We start from the raw sequence: 21,093 nt of genomic DNA, 5'->3' as shown, positions 1-21,093 counted from the left end.
TTCCTTATCCATTTTTTGGTCAAAGGGCATTTAGGTTGTTTCCAGTTTCTGGCTATGACAAACAATGTTGCTATAAACATAGTTGTGCATATGTCTTTGTGGCACTATTGAGCATCTTTTGCATATATACCCAAAAGTGGTATTTACTGGGTCTTGAGCAAGGTTGTTTCCTAATTTTCTGAGAAATTACCACACTGGCATCCAAAGGGGCTATAGTAGCTTGCATTCCCACCAGCAATGAAGGAATGTTTTCTTTTCCCCACAACCTCTCCAGTATAAGTTGTCATCAGTGTTTTTCATCTTGGCCATTCTTACAGCTGTAAGATGGAATCTCAGAGTTGTTTTTGGTTTGCATTTCTCTGATGACCAAGGATGTTGAACATTACCTTAAGTGGCTGTCAGGCATTTTAGTTGTGAGTTCTCTGTTTAGGTCTGTACTCCATTTTTTTAATTATATTATTAGTTCTTTTGATGACCAATTTCTTGAGTTCCTTGTATATTTTGGAGATCAGATCTCTGTATGATGTGGGCTTGGTGAAAATATTTTCCCATTCTGTAGGCTGTCGTTTTGTCTTGTTGACAATGTCCTCTGCTTTATAGAAGCTTTTCAGTTTTAGGAAGTCCCATTTATTAATTGTTTCTCTCAGTGTCTGTGCTGCTAGGGTTATATTTAGGAAGTAGTCTCCTGTGCCAATGCATTCAAAGTAAACTTCCCACTTTCTCTTCTATAAGGTTCAGTGTGGCTGGCTTTGTGTTGAGGTCTTTGATCCATTTGGACTTGAGTTTTGTGCATGGCCATACATATGGGTCTATTTTCATTCTTCTACATGTTGATATCCAATTATTCTAGCACAATTTGTTAAATATGTTTTTTTTCCATTTGATTTTTTTGTTTCTTCATCAAAAATAAGGTGTTCGAGGGTGTGTGGATTAATATATGGGTCCTTGATTTGGTTTCATTTGTCCTGTCTGTTTTTTTTTAAATTTATTTATTTATTAAGGATTTCTGCCTCGTCCCCACAACCGCTTCCCATTTCCCTCCCCCTCCCCCGATCAAGTCCCCCCCCCCTCATCTGCTCGAAGAGCAATCAGGGTTCCCTGACCTGTGGGAAGCCCAAGGACTGCCCACCTCTATCCAGGTCTCGTAAGGTGAGCATTCAAACTGCCTAGGCTCCCACAAAGCCAGTACGTGCAGTAGGATCAAAAACCCACTGCAATTGTTCTTGAATTCTCAGTATTCCTCATTGTCCGCTATGTTCAGCTAGTCCGGATTTATCCCATGCTTTTTCAGACCTAGGCCAGCTGGCCTTGGTGAGATCCCAATAGAACATCCCCATTGTCTTAGTGTGTGGGTGCACCCCTCGTGGTCCTGAGTTCCTTGCTCGTGCTCCATCTCCTTCTGCTCCTGATTTGGACCTTGAGATTTCTGTCCGGTGCTCCCGTGTGGGTCTCTGTCTCTGTCTCCTTTCATCGCCTGATGAAGGTTAATATTCCTGAGGATGCCTATGTGTTTGTCTTTGGATTCACCTTATTTAGCTTCTCTAGGAACATGAATTATAGGCTCAATGTCCTTTATTTATGGCTAGAAACCAAATATGAGTGAGTACATCCCATGTTCCTCTTTTTGTGTCTGGCTTACCTCACTCAGGATAGTGTTTTCTATTTCCATCCATTTGTATGCAAAATTCAAGAAGTCCTTGTTTTTTACTGCTGAGTAATACTCTAATATGTATATATTCCATACTTTCTTCATCCATTCTTCCGTTGAAGGGCATCTAGGTTGTTTCCAGGTTCTGGCTATTACAAACAATGCTGCCATGAACATAGTTGAGCATATACTTTTGTTGTATGATAGGGCCTCTCTTGGGTATATTCCCAAGAGTGGTATTGCTGGATCCAGGGGTAGGTTGATCCCGAATTTCCTGAGAAACCGAAACACTGCTTTCCAGAGTGGTTGCACAAGTTTGCATTCCCACCAGCAATGGGTGAGTGTACCCCTTTCTCCACAACCTCTCCAGCAAAGGCTATCATTGGTGTTTTTTATTTTAGCCATTCTGACAGGTGTAAGGTGGTATCTTAAAGTTGTCTTGATTTGCATTTCCCTGATCGCTAAGGAAGTTGAGCATGACCTTAAGTGTCTTTTGGCCATTTGAAGTTCTTCTGTTGAGAATTCTCTGTTCAGATCAGTGCCCCATTTTATAATTGGGTTGATTAGCCTTTTACGGTCTAGTTTCTTGAGTTCTTTATATATTTTGGAGATCAAACCTTTGTCAGTTGCAGGGTTGGTGAAGATCTTCTCCCAGTCAGTGGGTTGTCTTTTTGTCTTAGTGACAGTGTCCTTTGCTTTACAGAAGCTTCTCAGCCTCAGGAAGTCCCATTTATTCAATGATGCCCTTAGTGTCTGTGCTGCTGGGGTTATACATAGGAAGTGGTCTCCTGTGCCCATGTGCTGTAGAGTACTTCCCACTTTCTCTTCTATCAGGTTCAGTGTGTTCGGACTGATATTGAGGTCTTTAATCCATTTGGATTTGAGTTTTGTGCATGGTGATAGATATGGATCTATTTTCATTCTTCTACAGATTGACATCCAGTTTTGCCAGCACCATTTGTTGAAGATGCTCTCTTTTTTCCATTGTATACTTTTAGCTCCTTTATCGAAGATCAGGTGTTCATAGGTTTGTGGGTTAATGTCAGGGTCTTCTATTCGATTCCATTGGTCGACTTCTCTGTTTTTATGCCAATACCAAGCTGTTTTCAATACTGTAGCTCTGTAATAGAGTTTGAAGTCAGGGATGGTAATGCCTCCAGACAAACCTTTATTGTATAAGATTGTTTTGGCTATCCTGGGTTTTTTGTTTTTCCATATAAAGTTGATTATTGTCTTCTCCAGATCTGTGAAGAATTTTGATGGGATTTTGATGGGGATTGCATTGAATCTATAGATTGCTTTTGGTAGAATTGCCATTTTTACTATGTTGGTCCTCCCAATCCAAGAGCAAGGGAGGTCTTTCCATTTTCTGGTGTCTTCAATTTCTTTCTTCAAAGACTTATAGTTCTTGTCAAGTAGATCTTTCACTTCCTTGGTCAGGGTTACCCCAAGGTATTTTATGCTATTTGTGGCTATTGTGAAAGGTGATGCTTCTCTGATTTCCCTCTCTGCTTCCTTATCCTTGGTGTATAGGAAGGCAACTGATTTTTTGGAGTTGATCTTGTATCCTGCCACGTTACTAAAGCTGTTTATCAGCTGTAGGAGTTCTTTGGTAGAATTTTTGGGGTCGCTTATGTACACTATCATATCATCTGCAAATAACGAAAGCTTAACTTCTTCCTTTCCAATACGAATCCCCTTGATCTCCTTATGTTGTCTTATTGCTATTGCTAGAATTTCAAGCACTATATTGAAGAGGTATGGCGAGAGTGGACATCCTTGTCGTGTTCCTGATTTTAGTGGGATGGCTTTGAGTTTTTCTCCGTTTAATTTAATGTTAGCTGTTGGCTTGCTGTAAATAGCTTTTATTATATTTAGGTAGGACCCTTGTATCCCTATTCTCTCCAAGACCTTTATCATAAAGGGGTGTTGAATTTTGTCGAATGCTTTTTCCGCATCTAGTGAAATGATCATATGGTTTTTTTCTTTCAGTTTATTTATATGGTGGATTACATTGATAGTTTTGCGTATGTTGAACCAGCCCTGCATCTCTGGGATGAAGCCTACTTGATCATAATGGATAATTTTTCTTATGTGTTCTTGGATTCGGTTTGCCAGTATTTTATTGAAGATTTTTGCGTCGATGTTCATGAGTGAGATCGGTCTGTAATTCTCTTTCTTGGTTGGGTCTTTTTGTGGTTTTGGTGTCAGGGTAACTGTAGCTTCATAAAAGGAATTTGGCAATGACTCTTCTGATTCTATATTGTGAAATACCTTAAGGAGTATAGGTATTAATTCTTCTTGGAAGTTCTGGTAGAATTCTGCATTGAAACCATCTGGTCCTGGGCTTTTTTTCGAAGGGAGATTTTTGATAAGCATTTCTAATTCTTCGCGAGAAACCGGTCTATTTAGATCATTCACCTGGTCTTGGTTTAGCTTTGGTATATGATACTTATTTAAAAAAATGTCCATTTCTTTTGTATTTTCCAGTTTTGTGGCATACAGGCTTTTGTAGTAAGATCTAATGATTCTCTGAATTTCCTCTGTGTCTGTGGTTATGTCCCCCTTTTCATTTCTGATCTTATTTATTTGCGTGTTCTCTCTCTGTCGTTTAATTAGTTTGGATAGGGGTTTGTCGATCTTGTTGATTTTCTCCAAGAACCAACTTTTTGTTTCATTGATTCTTTGGACTGTTTTCTGTGTTTCTATTTTGTTGATTTCAGCCCTCAGTTTTATTATTTCCAGTCTTCTACTTCTCCTGGGCGCATCTGCTTCTTTTTTTTCTAGAGCTTTCAGGTGTGTTTTTAAGTCCCCAATGTATGCATTCTCCGTTTTCTTTAAGTGGGCACTTAGTGCTATGAACTTTCCTCTTAGCACTGCTTTCATTTTGTCCCATAGGTTTGAGTATGTTGTCCCTTTATTTTCATTAAATTCAAGGAAGACTTTAATTTCTTTCTTGATTTCTTCCTTGACCCAGGTGTGGTTCAGTAGTTGACTGTTCAGTTTCCATGAGTTTGTCGGTTTTTTGAGGGCAGCGTGGTTGTTGCCTTCTAACTTTAATCCGTGATGATCTGATAAGACACAGGTGGACACTGATATTTTTTTGTATCTGTGGAGGTTTCCTTTGTTTCCGAGTATGTGGTCAATTTTTGAGAAGGTTCCATGAGCTGCAGAGAAGAAGGTATATTCTTTCCTATTTGGGTGGAATGTTCTATAGATGTCTGTTAAGTCCATTTGCTTCATTACCTCCAATAATTCTCTTAATTCTCTATTAGGTTTCTGTCTGATTGACCTGTCCCTTGGAGAGAGAGGTGTGTTGAAGTCTCCTACTACTAGTGTGTGTGGTTTGATGTCTGCCTTGAGTTCTAGTAATATTTCTTTTACATAAGTAGGTGCTTTTATATTGGGGGCGTATATATTCAGGATTGAGACGTCCTCCTGATGAATTGTTCCTGTTATGAGTATAAAGTGACCGTCTCGGTCTCTTCTGATTGATTTTAGTTTGAAGTCAGTTTTGTTAGAAATTAGTATGGCCACACCTGCTTTTTTCTTAGGACCATTTGCTTGAAACACCTTTTCCCAACCCTTTACTCTGAGTAGGTGCCTGTCTTTGTGGTTGAGATGTGTTTCTTGCAAACAGCAGAATGTTGGATCCTGTTTTCGTATCCAATCTTTTAGCCTGTGCCTTTTTATAGGTGAATTGAGCCCATTAATATTAAGTGATATTAATGACCAGTGGTTGTTTACTCCGGTTATTCTTATTGCTTTTGGTAGTAGAGATTGTGTGTCTCCTTTCTTTGAGATGTGCTCGTGAAGGGTCATTAGATGCCTGGGTTATTGTAGGCAGTGTTGGCAGTGTTGGATTCCTTGGGTTGCGATTTTCCTTCTATTACTTTCTGTAGGGCTGGATTTGTGGCTACGTATTGTTTAAATTTGTTCTTATCCTGGAATGTCTTGTTTTCTCCGTTGATAGTGAACGATAGCTTGGCTGGGTATAGTAGTTTGGGTTTGCATCCATGGTCTCTTAGCTTCTGCAGAACCTCTATCCAGGACCTTCTGGCTTTCATAGTTTCCATCGAGAAGTCAGGTGTAAGTCTGATCGGTTTACCTTTATAAGTTACTTGCCCTTTTTCTTTTGCAGCTCTTAATATTCTTTCTTTAACCTGTATATTTTGTGTTTTGATTATTATATGGCGAGGAGATGTTTTTCTTTGATCCAGTCTGTTTGGTGTTCTGTATGCTTCTTGAATATTTAAATGAATATCTTTCTTTAAGTTGGGAAAGTTTTCTTCCATAATTTTGTTGAAAATATTTTCTGGGCCTTTGAGCTGTGACTCTTCTCCTTCTTCTATTCCTATTATTCTTAGGTTTGGTTTTTTTTATTGTGTCCCATAGTTCCTTAATATTTTGTGTTGAGAATTTGTTGGCTTTGTTGTTTTCTTTGATCTGTTCGTTTATTTTCTCTATGGTGTCCTCAGCATCTGAGAGTCTTTCTTCTAGCTCTTGTATTCTATTGATTATGCTTGTTTCTGTAGACTCTGCTCGTTGGCCTAGATTTTCCATATCCAGCTGGTCCTCATTTTGTATTTTCTTCTTTGCCTTCATTTCAGTTTTCAATTCTTGAACTGTTTCCATTACCTGTTTGATGGTTTTTTCTTGGTTTCCCAGGGTATCATGTACGTATTTACTCATTTCTTCAAACTTTTTGTTATACTTCTCATCCATTTCTATAAGGGCATTTTTTACATGTTGTTTAAGGGACTCTATTATCTTCATAAAGTCGATTTTTTCCACTTCTTCTGTGTTAGGTTGTTCAAATACTTCTGTTGTAAGATCATTGGGTTCTGATGTTTTCATGTTGTTTTTCGGATTATTGGGTGAGTTCTTGCCTTGGCGCCTGCCCATCTCCTCCTATTGATCCTATCCAATGGATCCTTTAGAAACCGGATCAGGTTTCCCTGCTGGCCAAGGGCTCCGCTTACAAAATGCCCTCACTCTCTTTCGTGGTTCCTGCTGCAGGCCAAGAACCCTCTCACCCCTCCGAAGGATCTTCAGGACAGGACCAGGCTCCCCTAGTGCCAGTGACCTGGCCAACCAAAGGCCTACCTCTTTGATTCAATTGTAGTAGGGCGATCTGCTCTCCTTATTGCACGCCTGTCCCAGCCGCTTGGGTCTGGCCGCGCTCTGCTGCGTCTGGCGCCGCGCCGCTGCGCCTCTGTGCGTCTCTGTCCTGTCTGTTTTTATGCCAATGCAGGTGTAATTTTTAACAAGAGGAAGATTGGGCATCTTTGTTAGAAGGGGCTAGGAGTCGTAGAGAAGAGAGGGGATGAGGGAGGAGGAAAACAGGTGTTTGTCCCAGAGTGAAAATGGACTGCCTCTGATAAGAGAGGAGACAGATGTGGCACATAGGCACCTGGTGGTTTATAAAGGTAAAGAGGAGAACCCTGTGCTAGGATGAGGTATTTAATTTTAATCAGCATGTCAATTAGGTAAGCCAGAGAGGGTTTTTGATTGCTGGACTTTGGTAGTCAACCTCAGGAGGAGGAAGTGGCCAAATAAGTGAATAGACCTTGGTAGCTAGTTTTAGGAATGTAATCTAAAGGCTTTTAGCAAGGCAAAGGGAATGCAGGAGAAAGGCAAGGCTTGCCAGAGCCACATGCTTGAGTGGACTAATGGTCCTTCAGAGCTTGGAGAGATAGCTTAGAAGTCAAGAACAGGTACTTGCAAGAGACATGATGGTACTTGCCTTTGATCTGATCATTTTGGAGGCAGAGGCAGGAGGATGCAGGTGCGTCCTGGAGAGGATGCAGGAGCACTTGTCTTCCCTTTGCTATGCAAATGACCCTGTACTACCCATAGACCTGGCCCACAGCAGGACATCACAGACACATGGATCTTACATGCTTCTCTCAACATGCCATACAGAGCTGCCAGAGTACAGGACTCCATCACTCTTTGATATCAGTAATACATTAAGGGAAAATTTTGCTGTGTATTATAAAGGTTTTCATGTCATATCCCATAATAGTCTTCTAATAAATACATCAAGTACTTTTATTAAAAGGCAAGAGCCTTTCCATCATGAGTATTCTTTACCAGTGACACAGAGATGTCTTTGGAGGGGGGGCAATCTAAATGGCATCTGGCAGTCAACTAAGTTTTGACATATAATTACTTATTCTCATTATGAGATCACTCAAGATTTTTTAGTGTTTGTTATAAGTTTTAGAAACAAAACTTTAAAACGTTTTAGACTATTCATCTATGATACATAAAATACAGGAAATTCATGGTGTCTACAATGGAAAATATATTTGTCTCCAGCCATGGTCACAGGTTTGTGTGCAGGCAGCAGGTGCCTGGGGATCACTGTGCACTTGTTGCACAGAAGTATGTGGCTGAGTCCTTAATATGAGCAGCTGTGATGTTCAGGGAGAGACGTTTGTCCTCCTTATTCAGTAGGACAGTGAGTCCTTGTTCTTCTTTCCTGTCCACATTTGAAAGAATACTTAAAAGGAACTGGAGATCTGCCCCAGGCTCTTGCTTGTACCAGGAGAAGTAATAATTGGCACTGTCTGTGTAGGTGCAGTTGATAACGGCGCTGCCTCCCTCCTGGACACTCAGGAGAGAAGGCTGTTCCAGCTGCTCTGCTCTGCTCACACCTGTGCAAAAGGAAACAGCAGGAAGACCATCGACACCGCTCCCCAGACTTTGTTTTTCTTCTCATGGTTATTTTAGGAACCCTGGAGGAACCAGTCTGCTTGTCAGACTGATAATGAACATTGCCAAATGCCTTGTTTCCCCAAAGCTCTCACTCACAGTTCAGCTGCAGCCACAAGAACAGGATAAGATGCCCAATCAGTGTCGCCATTGCTCTCCTTGGGGATTGTGACCTTCAGCCAGGCAAGATGCTTATGTGGTCAGCTCCCCTCCTCTGTCCCCCACAGCACTGCAGGTTCTTCAGTCATCTGCACAGAAAGCTGATTGTAGCTACTCTCAAGTTTGCAGCAACAGCCATGATCTGCCACCTGGTGGACAGTTCCCATATGTTGCACCAGCTGCTCCTATCCTGTTTTAGACTACTACATTTTTCATGTATTTATTTTCTGCTTTTAGTCAATATTTGTTCTTAAGAATGTAAAATACAGAGCTGAGAACTGATTCAATACTGTTTACCTTAGCACACAGTTTCATATATTGCTATAATCTCAGAAAAATATTTTGGAGACACTCCTAACAGTATTACCCATCACATAGGGTATTTATTACTGTGTAGAATTAGAAGACATTAACATGGGTCCTCCAGTAAAAGATTTCAGTCTTTTCCTACATCCCCAATACCTAACATGCTCAGGAGACAGTACCTGGTTTAGACATTAGACACCTCAAGGTGTACAAATAGGGGAGCTACTGGAGCCATTGAGAACCTGCCTAATGAAAAGTTTGGAAAACTGTTAGGGATCAGAAATAAAGTTGGACCATAGAAAGGGAAATAACGTTAAGTGATTGTAGCACTTTTGAGTAACTGATCCTTGGCTGACATGTCCACAGACAGAAACACCCCCCCACACACACACACACACACACACACACACACACACACACACACAGACACACACACACTGAATGTAATTTTTAAGTGCAAAACTTTTATAGCAGTTTTAAAATAAAGGTTTATAATCATAAATACTCCCATTAGGATAGCAGAGAGGATGCACTTCTCCTGCTGAGTCCCACCTCTACCACCTCGGAACTAGACTCCAGGCATTATTCACAGTCTCAAGAACCAGGACTATCTACAGTTTCCAGGAATCCAGTTCCAGGATTCTATCCCATACATCCTCCTACAACAAGTAAGGTGACGTAACTATACCACCCAGGATTTAGTGCACAAGACACACAACCTACAGGCCTCCTACAATAAATGGAGGACCTGTCTTCCCCTGTTTAAGACTGTGTACACAATTCCGAAACTATTCTTCAGGTGCTGCCAATTATAGTGCACTGGATCCATCTAAAACTCCTAGGAATTTTGTTCTGGAAAGCCAGGACACCCAGCCTCCTGTAGCAAGTAGGCTACCTGACTCCTCCTGCTTGACCCAACACACACTGCTACGGAAAATTCTGCACCAGCATCCTCCATATCATCCTGACTAAATTTCTTGACATGCTTTATTTCTCATATTATTGGGTGTGGATGTTCAGGAGGGGAAGGGCCATTCTTGGGCAGTGCTTATAACATGAGCCTGCAACTCCCCATTGGTGAAGTAGTGAAAAGAGTCTAATGAAGCAGAAAGAAATCTCTATCTTTGGAAGGAGGAGATGCTGAATGGCTTCCCCTGTGTCACAGGTGAGACTCCTAGAAGGGAAACCTCAGTTTTGGTTAGTTCAGGGAGAAATGATTAGCAATGAGGCAATCATGTTATTGATTAGTTATCTCAAGAAGGGGATGATATACTTCCTGGGATGTGTTTGGAAGTGAGTCTTCTAATTCCAATACATGAAGTAGTGAGTATATTCTAATGAAGCAGAGAGAGAGATCTCTGCCTTTGTAATGAGGAGGTGATGAAGGTTTTCCCTTGTGCTTATGGGAAGGCTCCTAGGAAGGGCAGTATGGCTTCCAGTGAATCGCAGAAGAGCAATAGTATGCAGTATTATAATAGTAGCAATAGTTAGTAGGTAGGTGAGGGCAGCTGCTGGTGTCCATATGATTGCCTTCTCTGGACATTCTATTGTATTCTGGAGAGCCCTTGTCACTCCTTGTGATGTCACCAGTGTTCTGGGAACACCATGTAACAGTGGGATATTCTTTCAGTGCCTATAGACATGTTGGCAAGACTGAGAAGGCTGCTTGGGAGAGAATGGAGAACATGGGGAGATCTGTGAGAGGTAGAAGAAGGGTAGACTTCAGTCTTAGTGTAAAACATGGAGAAATAAATGGCTCTGTGGAAGGTACAGTGAGTTCAGGGAAGGGAATGGGGAGGTTCCTGGAGGAGGTCGAGCTTGAGCTGGGCCTTCCAGTAGTGGGGCTTGGTATCTGGGAGCTTCTGGGAAGCAATGGGCTTATCCTGCTTCTCTAGGTGTCCCAAGAGCATGCCCAGAGTAAACGGTTTCCGATCGTTAGCTTGGGAGAACCATGGATTGCCAAACCTGCACCTGTTTTTCTGGGAGATCCTTAATCTCATTCTGAATGAGAAGGAAGGACAGCAGGAGCAAAGGAGGGACTAGTTAGGTGTCTCTTCCAGGTTAAGGTGTTGCTGGACTTCATCCTAGGGGATTCCTTTAGTTTCCCTGGGAATCTGATGCTAATAAGAAGGGAGAAAATCTCCCCTGGCCATGCACCAAAGTCTCAGACATTCAGATGCTTTGGTCCTGGACACATGTGATCAGGATTTGGTGCTGCTCAGCTCTAAGGACAACAGGACTTACCTGTATCACATCAAATGTGAGGTGACCCTGTCCTCCAAATCTACATGGCTGGGCTAACTTATGCCTTACAGGTCTAGAGGACTGCATTAGGGAGTGGGGCACATGTATGACCATGGTGGTTAGGACAGAGACATAGCTGATGGACACTGGTTTGAGCATAGCTACCCTGCTCTTTGCAGACTTCACTGGGTCCATAGCATTTCCTCTTCTTTGGGCGTCTTCTTGTAACTCAGTATGGACTCTCCTGGCCCCATACCATTCAAACATACAAGTTCACTTGTTTTTATCTACCTGCAGGGACTACTGGGGAGGCACCATCCCAAGTCTCCTCCTTCACTAAGCAGGAATAGCAGATGACAGAGGTGGAGGATCTCACCATTGAGCTACAAAGTGCAACATATGAGCAAATTGAGCTGTGTGGATTAATGACCAATTATTACCCCAAGGATTTGTACAACAGGTAATCATTATGCCCAATTCTCTTCTGACCATGTTCACCCCACAGTGTCAAGCCAAGCTTTCCTGAGGAAGAGGAGGCTGAACCCTAGGGTGTCAAGGTGCCTAAACTAATTTTTGTGAGTGCATTGATTGAAGAAGAACTTGGAACCTGCGTAGCTGGGGGATAGAGACATAGGCTATTCTGTTTCCCCCAAAAGAAAAGAAGAGCTTATGGCCTGAATCTCAGTCTGGAAATAGGGACAGACGTGTGTGAGCTCTCAATATATATTAAAAGAGGTATTGATGGCTGTTGACTTGTGGGAGATGCTAGGTGCTGTGAGTTTTTGGTGCATCTTTGTCCTTGACTAGCAGATGATTGTGTGCTGAAGGCTCCTGGCAGCCGCTGGAAGGGCCTGGTCCCATTCATCCATCTCAGTGTGTTGCTGGAAGTCCTGGAGCTCATCATTACTACTTTCTGGTCTTCTTCCTTATACGCTGAGACAGTGCCACCTCCCTGCCTGTCATGGGCATCCTGATTATATATGGTATGTGTGTTGGGGCAGTAGAGATGCCTGGAATCTAGGCTATCACCTAGGACATTGTGCTGCTGGGTCCACACCAATCTGAGTGAACCTATACTGCCAATCAAGTCCATGGTGACATACAAGGCCTGGGCTTCAGCCTTGGGCCATGTCTGTATTCATACTGCAAAGAAAACCAGGATCTGTTTTCATGTCCATGGTCTGTGTTGGCACCGAGGACCACATTGAAGTAGGTAGGGATCTGGGCTGCCACTTAGGACCATGTTAATGCCTAAGGGTTTTGCTTTTGCTGTGGTTGTAAAGATCTGAGTGCTACCACCAGGAGCCCTGGTGTCTTCTGGGACTAAGAACTGTCAAAAGCCATGTCTGTATATGTTGCTCTGCCACAACCTCAGTCTATGTTGATGTCAATGACTCCTGTTACCCCTGAAACAGGATAAGTTAATACAGAGTTAGCCCTACCCCTCACAGTCTGGAGCACTAGGGAGAACTGGACCTGCCTCTCACCAACTGCAGCACTCAAGAGAGTGCGTCCTGTACCTGGACTGAGCAGTACACTAGAGCTGTCCCTGTTAGCAGTGCTGCAGGTGAGCTGCCCCTAAGGGTGTGAGAGTAGAAGATCGGGTTCTTCCCACTTCATCTGTCTTGTGTTGGCAAGGGTGAGGGAAAGATGCCTGCCTCACCTAAGCATATGCCACCTGCAGCTTGTGGGAGAATTGGCCTCTGGGGCATTAGAGCAGAAGATCTGGGACAGCCTCTCATCAACTGTGACAATTGGAAATGTGGGGCTTGCACATTACCTGGGCAGAATAACTTAACTATCTAATCTGGACTGAGTATGGGTAAGTCAGATGGAGGGGAGTGAGAACAGTTGAACTGGCCCCTCTCCATTCTGCCTGCTGCACTGGGTGAACTAGCTGGGGCAGTGCTGGAGAGCTTGCCTGGGTGGTGAGATGAGGAAAGGTGGTGGGCTAAGCAAACTGCTATCACCCATGCCCAGAACCAGGGCTAGGAGTTATTCCACCCTAATGTCCTCTTAATCTAGGAAGTGCTGGAACATGTGAAGGGCCCAGATCTGCAGATCAAAAGCTGCAGGATCTCCATGACACAAGACATCAAAAGGATATCCAAGAAGAGTATAAGTGAAGGTCGGTTATCTATAGTGCAGAGAAGCCAGAGGCATGCAAGACTTACCTGAAAAGATGTATGGACTAAAGCGTATACTGTACGACTCACTGGGTCACACTGCATCCTCTTTGCCAAGATGCTTGTTTGTTTGTTTTTAATTTTGTGAAATGGGTTTCCTACTGAAAGTAATCTAACGATTCAATAATATCACTATCAAAATCCCAATACTATGATTCAGAGGGATATAAAAGTATTAATAACACATGGAACCACAATATACCCAGAATAGTCAAAGCTAATACTAAGTAGAAATGATAATGAGGGAGATATAACAGTTTCTGATCTAGTTGTAGGACAGCATCATTGGACTAAAACATTTTATTCTAATGAAAGAGACACATAGACCAATGGAATTATACTTGAGAAAACATTAAGCAGTATAACTTCAGCATATGCAGTGGTGAAAAGACATCTTCAGTAAATGGTGATAGGAAAAACAGATATCTCTATGCAGTAGAAGAAAACGATACCTTTGTCACCTTGAGAAAAATTAATTAAAAATTCATCTAATAGCTCAATGCAAGACCTTAAACATTAATGGTGCTAGAGAAGGAAAGAGAAACTTCTTTAAGAATATATCAGGAATTTTAATTATGATTGCATTGTATCTACATACTTCTTTTTGGTAGAAGACCCACTTTTTAGAAGATTAATTCATGTGGTCCATGAATAAAATTTCAAGACTGTTTTTTACAGACATAAAAAGAAAACCTAAAAATATATATGGAGGTACAAAAGGTCGAAGAAAAGCCAAAGCACACCTAAATAACAAGAATACTGAGGGAGGCATCACCATTACAGATTTCAATATGTACTACTAACCTTAATAATGAAAACAACATGATAATGGCATAGAAGTAGACATAGTCTCAGTAAGGATACCAGGATTAAAGGAGTCATGGTGAGAAGCAGGAGAGGTCATTAAAACCAATGTCATGATAACAACCCTTGTCATAGCAACCTTGATGAGGGAGATTCCACATTGTTCTACTTCTACATAAAGACCTACTGATTGTCAAAGCTGTTGACAGAAGAAGAATAGTTTCCTTCAGAGATAAGCTCTCACATAGGTTTTCTAATCTTTTTTGTCATGCCTGAACACATGTACAAATGAACAATATAAATGTACTCAGCAGGTTATATATGCATGAGACAGAGAGAAAATAAAGACTAAGAGAGAGAGGTAGAGAGAGGGAGACAGAGAGATGTAAACTGGGAATATTTGGAGGAAGAGAAAACTAGCAAAAGTGGAATTGGAATAAGGGATGGTGGTGAGATGAGTATGTGCAAACAATTATGTGTTTGGGTGACTATATCAAAAAGAAATACATTATTGTTCAGAATGACTTAAAATTAGATTTTTAGTAACTTTATTTTTTTCTCTTGTGAAATTTCTACTAAACAGATAACTAAAAAGAATGCAGACAAGCACATGGGTGTCATACATTAAGACAATATGCTCAGTTTCCAATGAGTCTTCATGACTGTCTCTAAATAGGAGTTCAGGGAAAACTATGCTGTGAACAGCACTGTATGGAAATGGTCAAGGTATTCATTTCCTCACACGTATTTTCCCATCTGTACACTTTTTGGCACATGTTGCTAAGCATTGGCAACCATAATTTCATTTATCCATCATAAAGAACTTTGTAGTAGATTGATGTGGGATTCCCCTCTGTATGCTGTGAATACCATTGGTTAATAAAGAAACTGGCTTGGCCTATAGCAAGGTAGAACTTAGTTAGGTGGGGAAAACTAAACTGAATGCTGGAAGGAAGGAGGCAGAATCAGGAAAGAAGCCATGTAGCCCTGCCAGAGACAGATGCCAGAACTTTACCTGGTAAGCCACAGCCATGCAGAGATACACAGATGAATAGAAATATGTTAAATTAAGATGCTAGAATGATTGTGAGCATTTCCTTGTATTGGGCAGATCATGCAGTAGGGCAAAATCTTTGCATCTTTGGCTTATCAAAACCCTCTTCAAAGGCTCCATAGGCTGAGCCAGCATGGCCACAATCAGTAGAGACAAATAGCATTAGACAAAGGCTTTTGGGAAGAAAGGTCAGGGAGCCTTAAGGGTAGTCTCCAGAGCAGTCTTGCTCAGAGAGAGGGACCATAATGACAGGCGAACTTTCCCTGAGATTCCTCCAGGGCTATAGCAAACTGGGTATGCATCTCTATGAGCCAGTCTACATCTGTTAACCTAAAAGGGAACATTATAGCCTGTGGCTCTTTCCCAAAGCTTCAAAGGGCCTGGGTCCTTCCCTCTAGTTTGGTCTGCCCAGGAATATACCCTCAGGGCTCCCCCCAACTCACCATCCTAGGTTAGGGCAGTAGAGAGTACGGTGATCCCCACAAAGATCCTAAGGGATAGAGGCAAGTCAATGATATACTGTTTCAGCGACATGGTTTCCACTGCATCCTGGATTCACAAAAACAACAACAAAAAAAAAACAAAACAAAAAATTGCCTAATGCTCAAAAGTCAGCATAATGCATTAATGAGGTTTGGGTCCCCAAAAGAGGTTTAAAAGATGAGTAAGTGCATCCTTGAGGATGGGGATCCAAGGTAGGATCAAATTCTAGTCTCCTACAATGCTCTGAAGCTGAGTTAGGGTCAAACAAGTGGGGATGTACAGTTTAGGTTGGACGGGGCTTGCCCATGACAAGGTGAGCTCAGCCCCCAAGATTTTAAAAGGCGGTACCTCTTGGACCTTGTTTGCAGCCGCCTTAAACCCATTTTTGTGTAGGAGGTCAAATACTTGCTGTAAGAGAACCTGTTGCCATTGGGTGTCCTACAAATGAGGTCACCCATATGCATATATAAAATCACCCCTTCTTTATTACTAATCAGCTTTAGTAAAGAAGCTAGGTAATTTTGACAATAGGCAGGGATATTAGCTATGTCCTGAGGTAGCACGACCCATTCATATCTTTCTTCCAGGCTAGAGTAATTAAGAGAGGGACAGAAAATGCAAACCTGGCACAATTGTCTGGGTTGAGAGGGGTGGAGAAAAAGCAGTCTTCAATATCTAGAATTGTAAGAGTAAAATCAGTTGGAATGTCAGGGACCCAGGGGAGGCCCCTCAAAAACGTACCCACTATTTCCATCCTGTCATTAATCTTTCTGAGATCCTATAGCATGCACCAAGTCCCATTGACTTTTTAATTACAAAGACAGGGGTATTCCAAGGATTCCAGGATGGATGTATATGTCCCAACTGTAGCAGCTCCTGAACCAGAGAGTGGAGGGCCCCCAGTTTAGTCTGGGCAAGAGGCTGCTGTTCCACCAATAAGGTCTTAGGGCTTCCATCTAATCACTGGGACCAGGTGGGCAGTGGCCTCCAGGAATGGGGATTGTGCCTCTGATTATGTTCCTCCTGGGACCTAACATGGGCCTGTATTTCCTGGGATTCATTCCTCTTCCTATGTTCCCCTGTCTGCCAATACCCCTCTTCCAGGAGGTCATCAAAGAAGTCCAGGCTAGCTCAGTCGGTAGAGCATGGGACTCTTAATCCCAGGGTCATGGGTTCGAGCCCCATGTTGGGAGTGAGCTGCAGGGTCCCTTTGTAGAACCCACCTTAGAATTGAACCAGCCACCTGCCATTTACCCTGGCTGAGGAGGAGAAGTGTGCCACTTTTCACCTAGCCCCTGGGGTCCCGGAGACAATCAGATGTAGCAGGGAGTTGAGTCAAGCAGAAACTCATTTACTTCCTTACAACCTGCAACTTATAAAGCAAAAACCCATGAATCCCAGAAGAAATGGAAAGGAAATTCACCAGTCATGCCAGAAGTCACATCTTGCAGGAGCTGTGGCTCCTATAGCCCCTAATGGGGATCATGTAGGCATCAGGTACTTTACATCATCGTACCCCATCTCTAACTCCAATCATCTTCTTGTGAATAAGTCAGATCTCCTCCCTTCTTGCTTCCCTTGAGCCTTATCTTGGCTGGGAGTATTCTTCACGGGCTTTGCAATGTTACCTTTGTGAATTTTATGTCTTTTTCTGTCATGCTTTTGGCATAGCTCTTATGCTTTTCGTGTAGAGCTGTTATGCTTTTGGCACCAACTGTGCCTTTTTCTAACTCACTTTTGTTGTGCCAACTTGGCCACTCCAGCCTCCTATATGCTCATGCTCGATTCAGCCCACAGGTAGTCACACGCAAAGGGCCTGCACAATACAATGGGGTCTCAGTGCCGAGAGGTCAAGATGGACAACATCCCCCACCCAACCAAGAAACTATCTCCAATTTAAAACTGCTTACAAGGGAAAATTAGGTTTTCTCCATGAGCATTTCACTGCATATGCAATCTATACTTCAGGGCAGGCCTCATGCCCAGCAATAGATTGCCAACTTGAGTGAACTCAATTGTTTTTTATGGGCTTTTCTTTTTTGACCTCATAATGCTTTAACTGGGTCATTATTAAAGATATTGCTCACTTGCTTATGTATAATAGCTTCCAATTTTCTGGTTTTAAATACCTTTTGTGTGTCCATATGTCTTTGCATATATATGAGCTTCTCATGCTTTTTTATTTTTTATTATTATTTTGTTTGCTCTATTCTGGCTTGTTTTTTACTTGTGTGTTTCCATAAAGAAAGAAGGAATGTGTGGAGTTAGATATATACAGTTAGATATGTATATGCCTATAAAGGTACCAGAAACCTATATAACAAATAAACTAAACCAGAAAAGAAAGTTCCCTTGCCATATAATAAACAAAACACTAAACAACAGAACAAGAAAAAATATTAAAATCCACAAAGGGAAAAGGCCAAGGAACATATAAAGGCAGACCTGTTAGAATTACATCATATCTATAATTCTTATTGTGAAAAAAAAGTAAAGTTGTTATTTCTAGTGTCACCATTTCTAGCCATGCTCACATAAATCTTATTGGAAATTGGGGACTGTTTATTATCTGGGAAGCTTAAATAATCTACATTTTAAACAAATGTGGTTGCAATGTGGGATAAAGACTAAATTACAGGGAAGTCAGTTCTCTAGAAAGTTTTAGACAATTTAGTCACTGTTGTAAGCAGTCAGCTGCTGTTTCCATGTGAAAACAGCAATGAGCAGACAATTTGTGAAAGACCATGGTTGTTTTCTGGTTCCTTATTGAGACTAAGGGCCTGTTTTTTTAACTGTATGTTGTCATCTGACAAGCCTTGGGAAACAGCAATTGCTTGGATCATATTCAATTATTGCAAAATTAATTAGTTCTTTATTGTGTGACCTTTAGGAGGTCTCCATTTTTTTTCTTTTGAAAGCAATGCTTCAATGAGAAGATTTGTATGTACTACATTACAGAAACATAAATATATTTGGAGAATTAATTGCTGCAAATATCATTGTGATATAAATTACAAATATATATTCATTTATATTTTGGCTCTGATCATTTTATGTGAAATGTTTGTTTATATTGCAAAATTAAATGCATTGTACTTTGAAAAATTGAAGACATTGTAGAAATGATGTCTCGATTTAATAAGATTGGTTTATCTTGCCTTTCTAAAAATTAATTTATTAGATCTTCAAATTTAATTTTTTATCAACTTCATATTGAGCAGATTAGCTGGAAGTGTTGTCCCATGTTCTCTAAACACAGGAAGGAAACAGTTACTCTGTGTTTTTAATTTTGAGAAATGATCCAAATGATTCTAGAATGTTTAAGAGAGGTTTTTATTTCACGATATTAGAGCTAGCATTTGATAAAATAAACGTGTACATCTTAGCCATGTGGGGGATGTTTCTGAACATTTTAGCTTCCTCGAGTCTGTATCATGTCAATTTGAGTTTAAGTTCTGGTATTTTTGTATTTCCTCACACCTTTTAATTGGTGGAGATCTGATAAAGTCACAGCTGTGAAAAGCCTCCTGCAGAGTCTCCTCATGTTAGCGCTGTAGCTGCACACCCAGCTGCAGTTTGCAGACAGGCTGCAGGCTTGCAGGGAGCACTGTGCATAAGCAGCACAGAGGTAGGTGCCTGAGTCCTCCAGCTGGGCATCCCTGATGTGCAGGGTACTGTAGCGCTCCTTGGAGTCAAATGTTGAATTTAACCTCCCATTCTCCTTTCTTCCTGGAGCCAGGTAGAAAAGATTGATGAGATTGCCTCTGGAATTCTGCCGGAACCACTGCACAGTTGTCATAGAGGTAGAAAAATTGCATGACAGAGTAGAACTTTTTCCCTCGTGGAGACTCAGGGCTGAAGGACTCTGCTCCACCTCAGCTCCTCTCACCCCTGCGTGGAAACAGAAAAACAAACCAGAGTCACTGAAGGGCTTTTACTCACACCTGTCAAATACCTCGGAGACACCACGAGAATGACCATACAGGGGTTTGGGGTGGCTCATTCCCCCTCCTCCACTTCCATCTCTACAGAATCCCCAAAGCAACTTGGGTGAGCACAACTCCCGGCAAATCTGCACCCACAGAGCCCCCAGCACAGCTCTCAGCTTCCTCTCCATGGCCCCTGTCCAGTTTCCCGGGTGTCTTCTCTCCAGCTGTGAGGGTGTCAAGTCTTGTGTCTAAACACACTTGTGCTTCACACAGCAGATTCTCCCTGAAGCGCTGAGCTTCCTCATTCATCTGAACAAGAAACTCCACCCACCTCCATCTCAAGAGTCTGCATGGCAATTGCTCCTCAACTGTGGAGGACAATGAGAGCCCAGGACACTAGATTTCTAATGTAACACTCCTTATAAGGTGAATTTAGGGGAAAATGTGTGAGGAGGGGAATTCATAAATGCTGAATATTGGTGTGAAAACTAATGGCTTCAGTGGGTTAAGCAGAATCTTGAAGAATACTAGCAACATTCTTTGATTTTTTTTGTAAAAGAATTTCATACATTTTATTCTTATCTTGTCTCCCATCTGCCAACTCTTCCCAGATCTTTCCTGTCTCCTCCTCCACCCTAAGACATTCCTTTTCTCTCTCCCGCTACCTCTCTCTTTAGAAAGGAAATAGACAGTCAAACAAGCAACCATAATTAAAAATAATAACAAAGAATAAACGTACACACAAAAACGCATAAAACACTAGAGAGGTAAGCATAAAATAAATACAAAAGTCCTATAAGACTAAAAAAGAAAAAAAGCAGTTCAGCGAGGCCCACACCCTAATGCTTTTTCATACCACATATTTTCCAGTTTTCTTCTTAAATATTTTTTTCTTTTTCTTTCTAGTTTTTACATAGATGGATAGATAGGTAATGTGTATATATTATATATGATATAAAGGGAATTGGAATAATATCCAGTTTTTTGAATATAGGAAAATTTTAAAAATAAAACAAAAATTGAAAGCAGTGGAGATATGTTTTATCTTCAATGTCCTTCCTTACAATGCCCAGTGAGAGTCTATTTTGCTTACATCTATTCAGAGACCTGTTTTTAAAATGATTTATAAGCACATAAGATTGAGTGGAAAAATTTTAGATACCTGTGGTTTCATATAGAATGACTGAGATCTAAATTTCCGGTGAACCCCAGTCAGTCACCCCTACTCTTTGCTTTGTGATTGGATTGCCTTATGTCTTTTCTGGAATCTATTTTTTATTAATAGCAATTTGCTGAGATATTGTATAACATTCAAATTCATCTTCCAATGACAATTTTAAATTGCTTTTATTGAGCTATATATTTTTCTCTGTTCCCTGCCCTTTCACTCCCCTCCCCTTGTATCCTCTCCCGTGGTCCCCATGCTCCAAAGTTACTCAGCAGGTCTTGCCTTTTTTTACTTCCCTTGTGGAATAGATCCATGTATGGGGCCTCTTTGTTTTCTAGGTTCTCTGGGATTGTGAATTATAGGCTGACTTTTCTTTGCTTTATGTCTAAAAA

At 41.4% G+C, this 21,093-nt stretch overlaps 1 gene segment (V, D, J or C); it reads right to left on the bottom strand.

The window, feature by feature from the left end:
* Positions 1–8,014: 8,014 nt before the first annotated feature.
* LOC121434894 lies at positions 8,015–8,519 on the bottom strand. The segment is given in 2 exon segments: positions 8,015–8,310; positions 8,468–8,519. Coding segments are annotated over 2 exon segments (348 nt in total).
* Positions 8,520–21,093: the final 12,574 nt, after the last annotated feature.

The sequence above is a fragment of the Microtus oregoni genome, unplaced genomic scaffold (genome assembly GCF_018167655.1).
Source record: "Microtus oregoni isolate MIOR12 unplaced genomic scaffold, Mior012 000045F_ref0000178, whole genome shotgun sequence".
Lineage (NCBI taxonomy): Eukaryota > Metazoa > Chordata > Mammalia > Rodentia > Cricetidae > Microtus > Microtus oregoni.
This window is presented reverse-complemented; position numbering and strand designations above follow the sequence as displayed.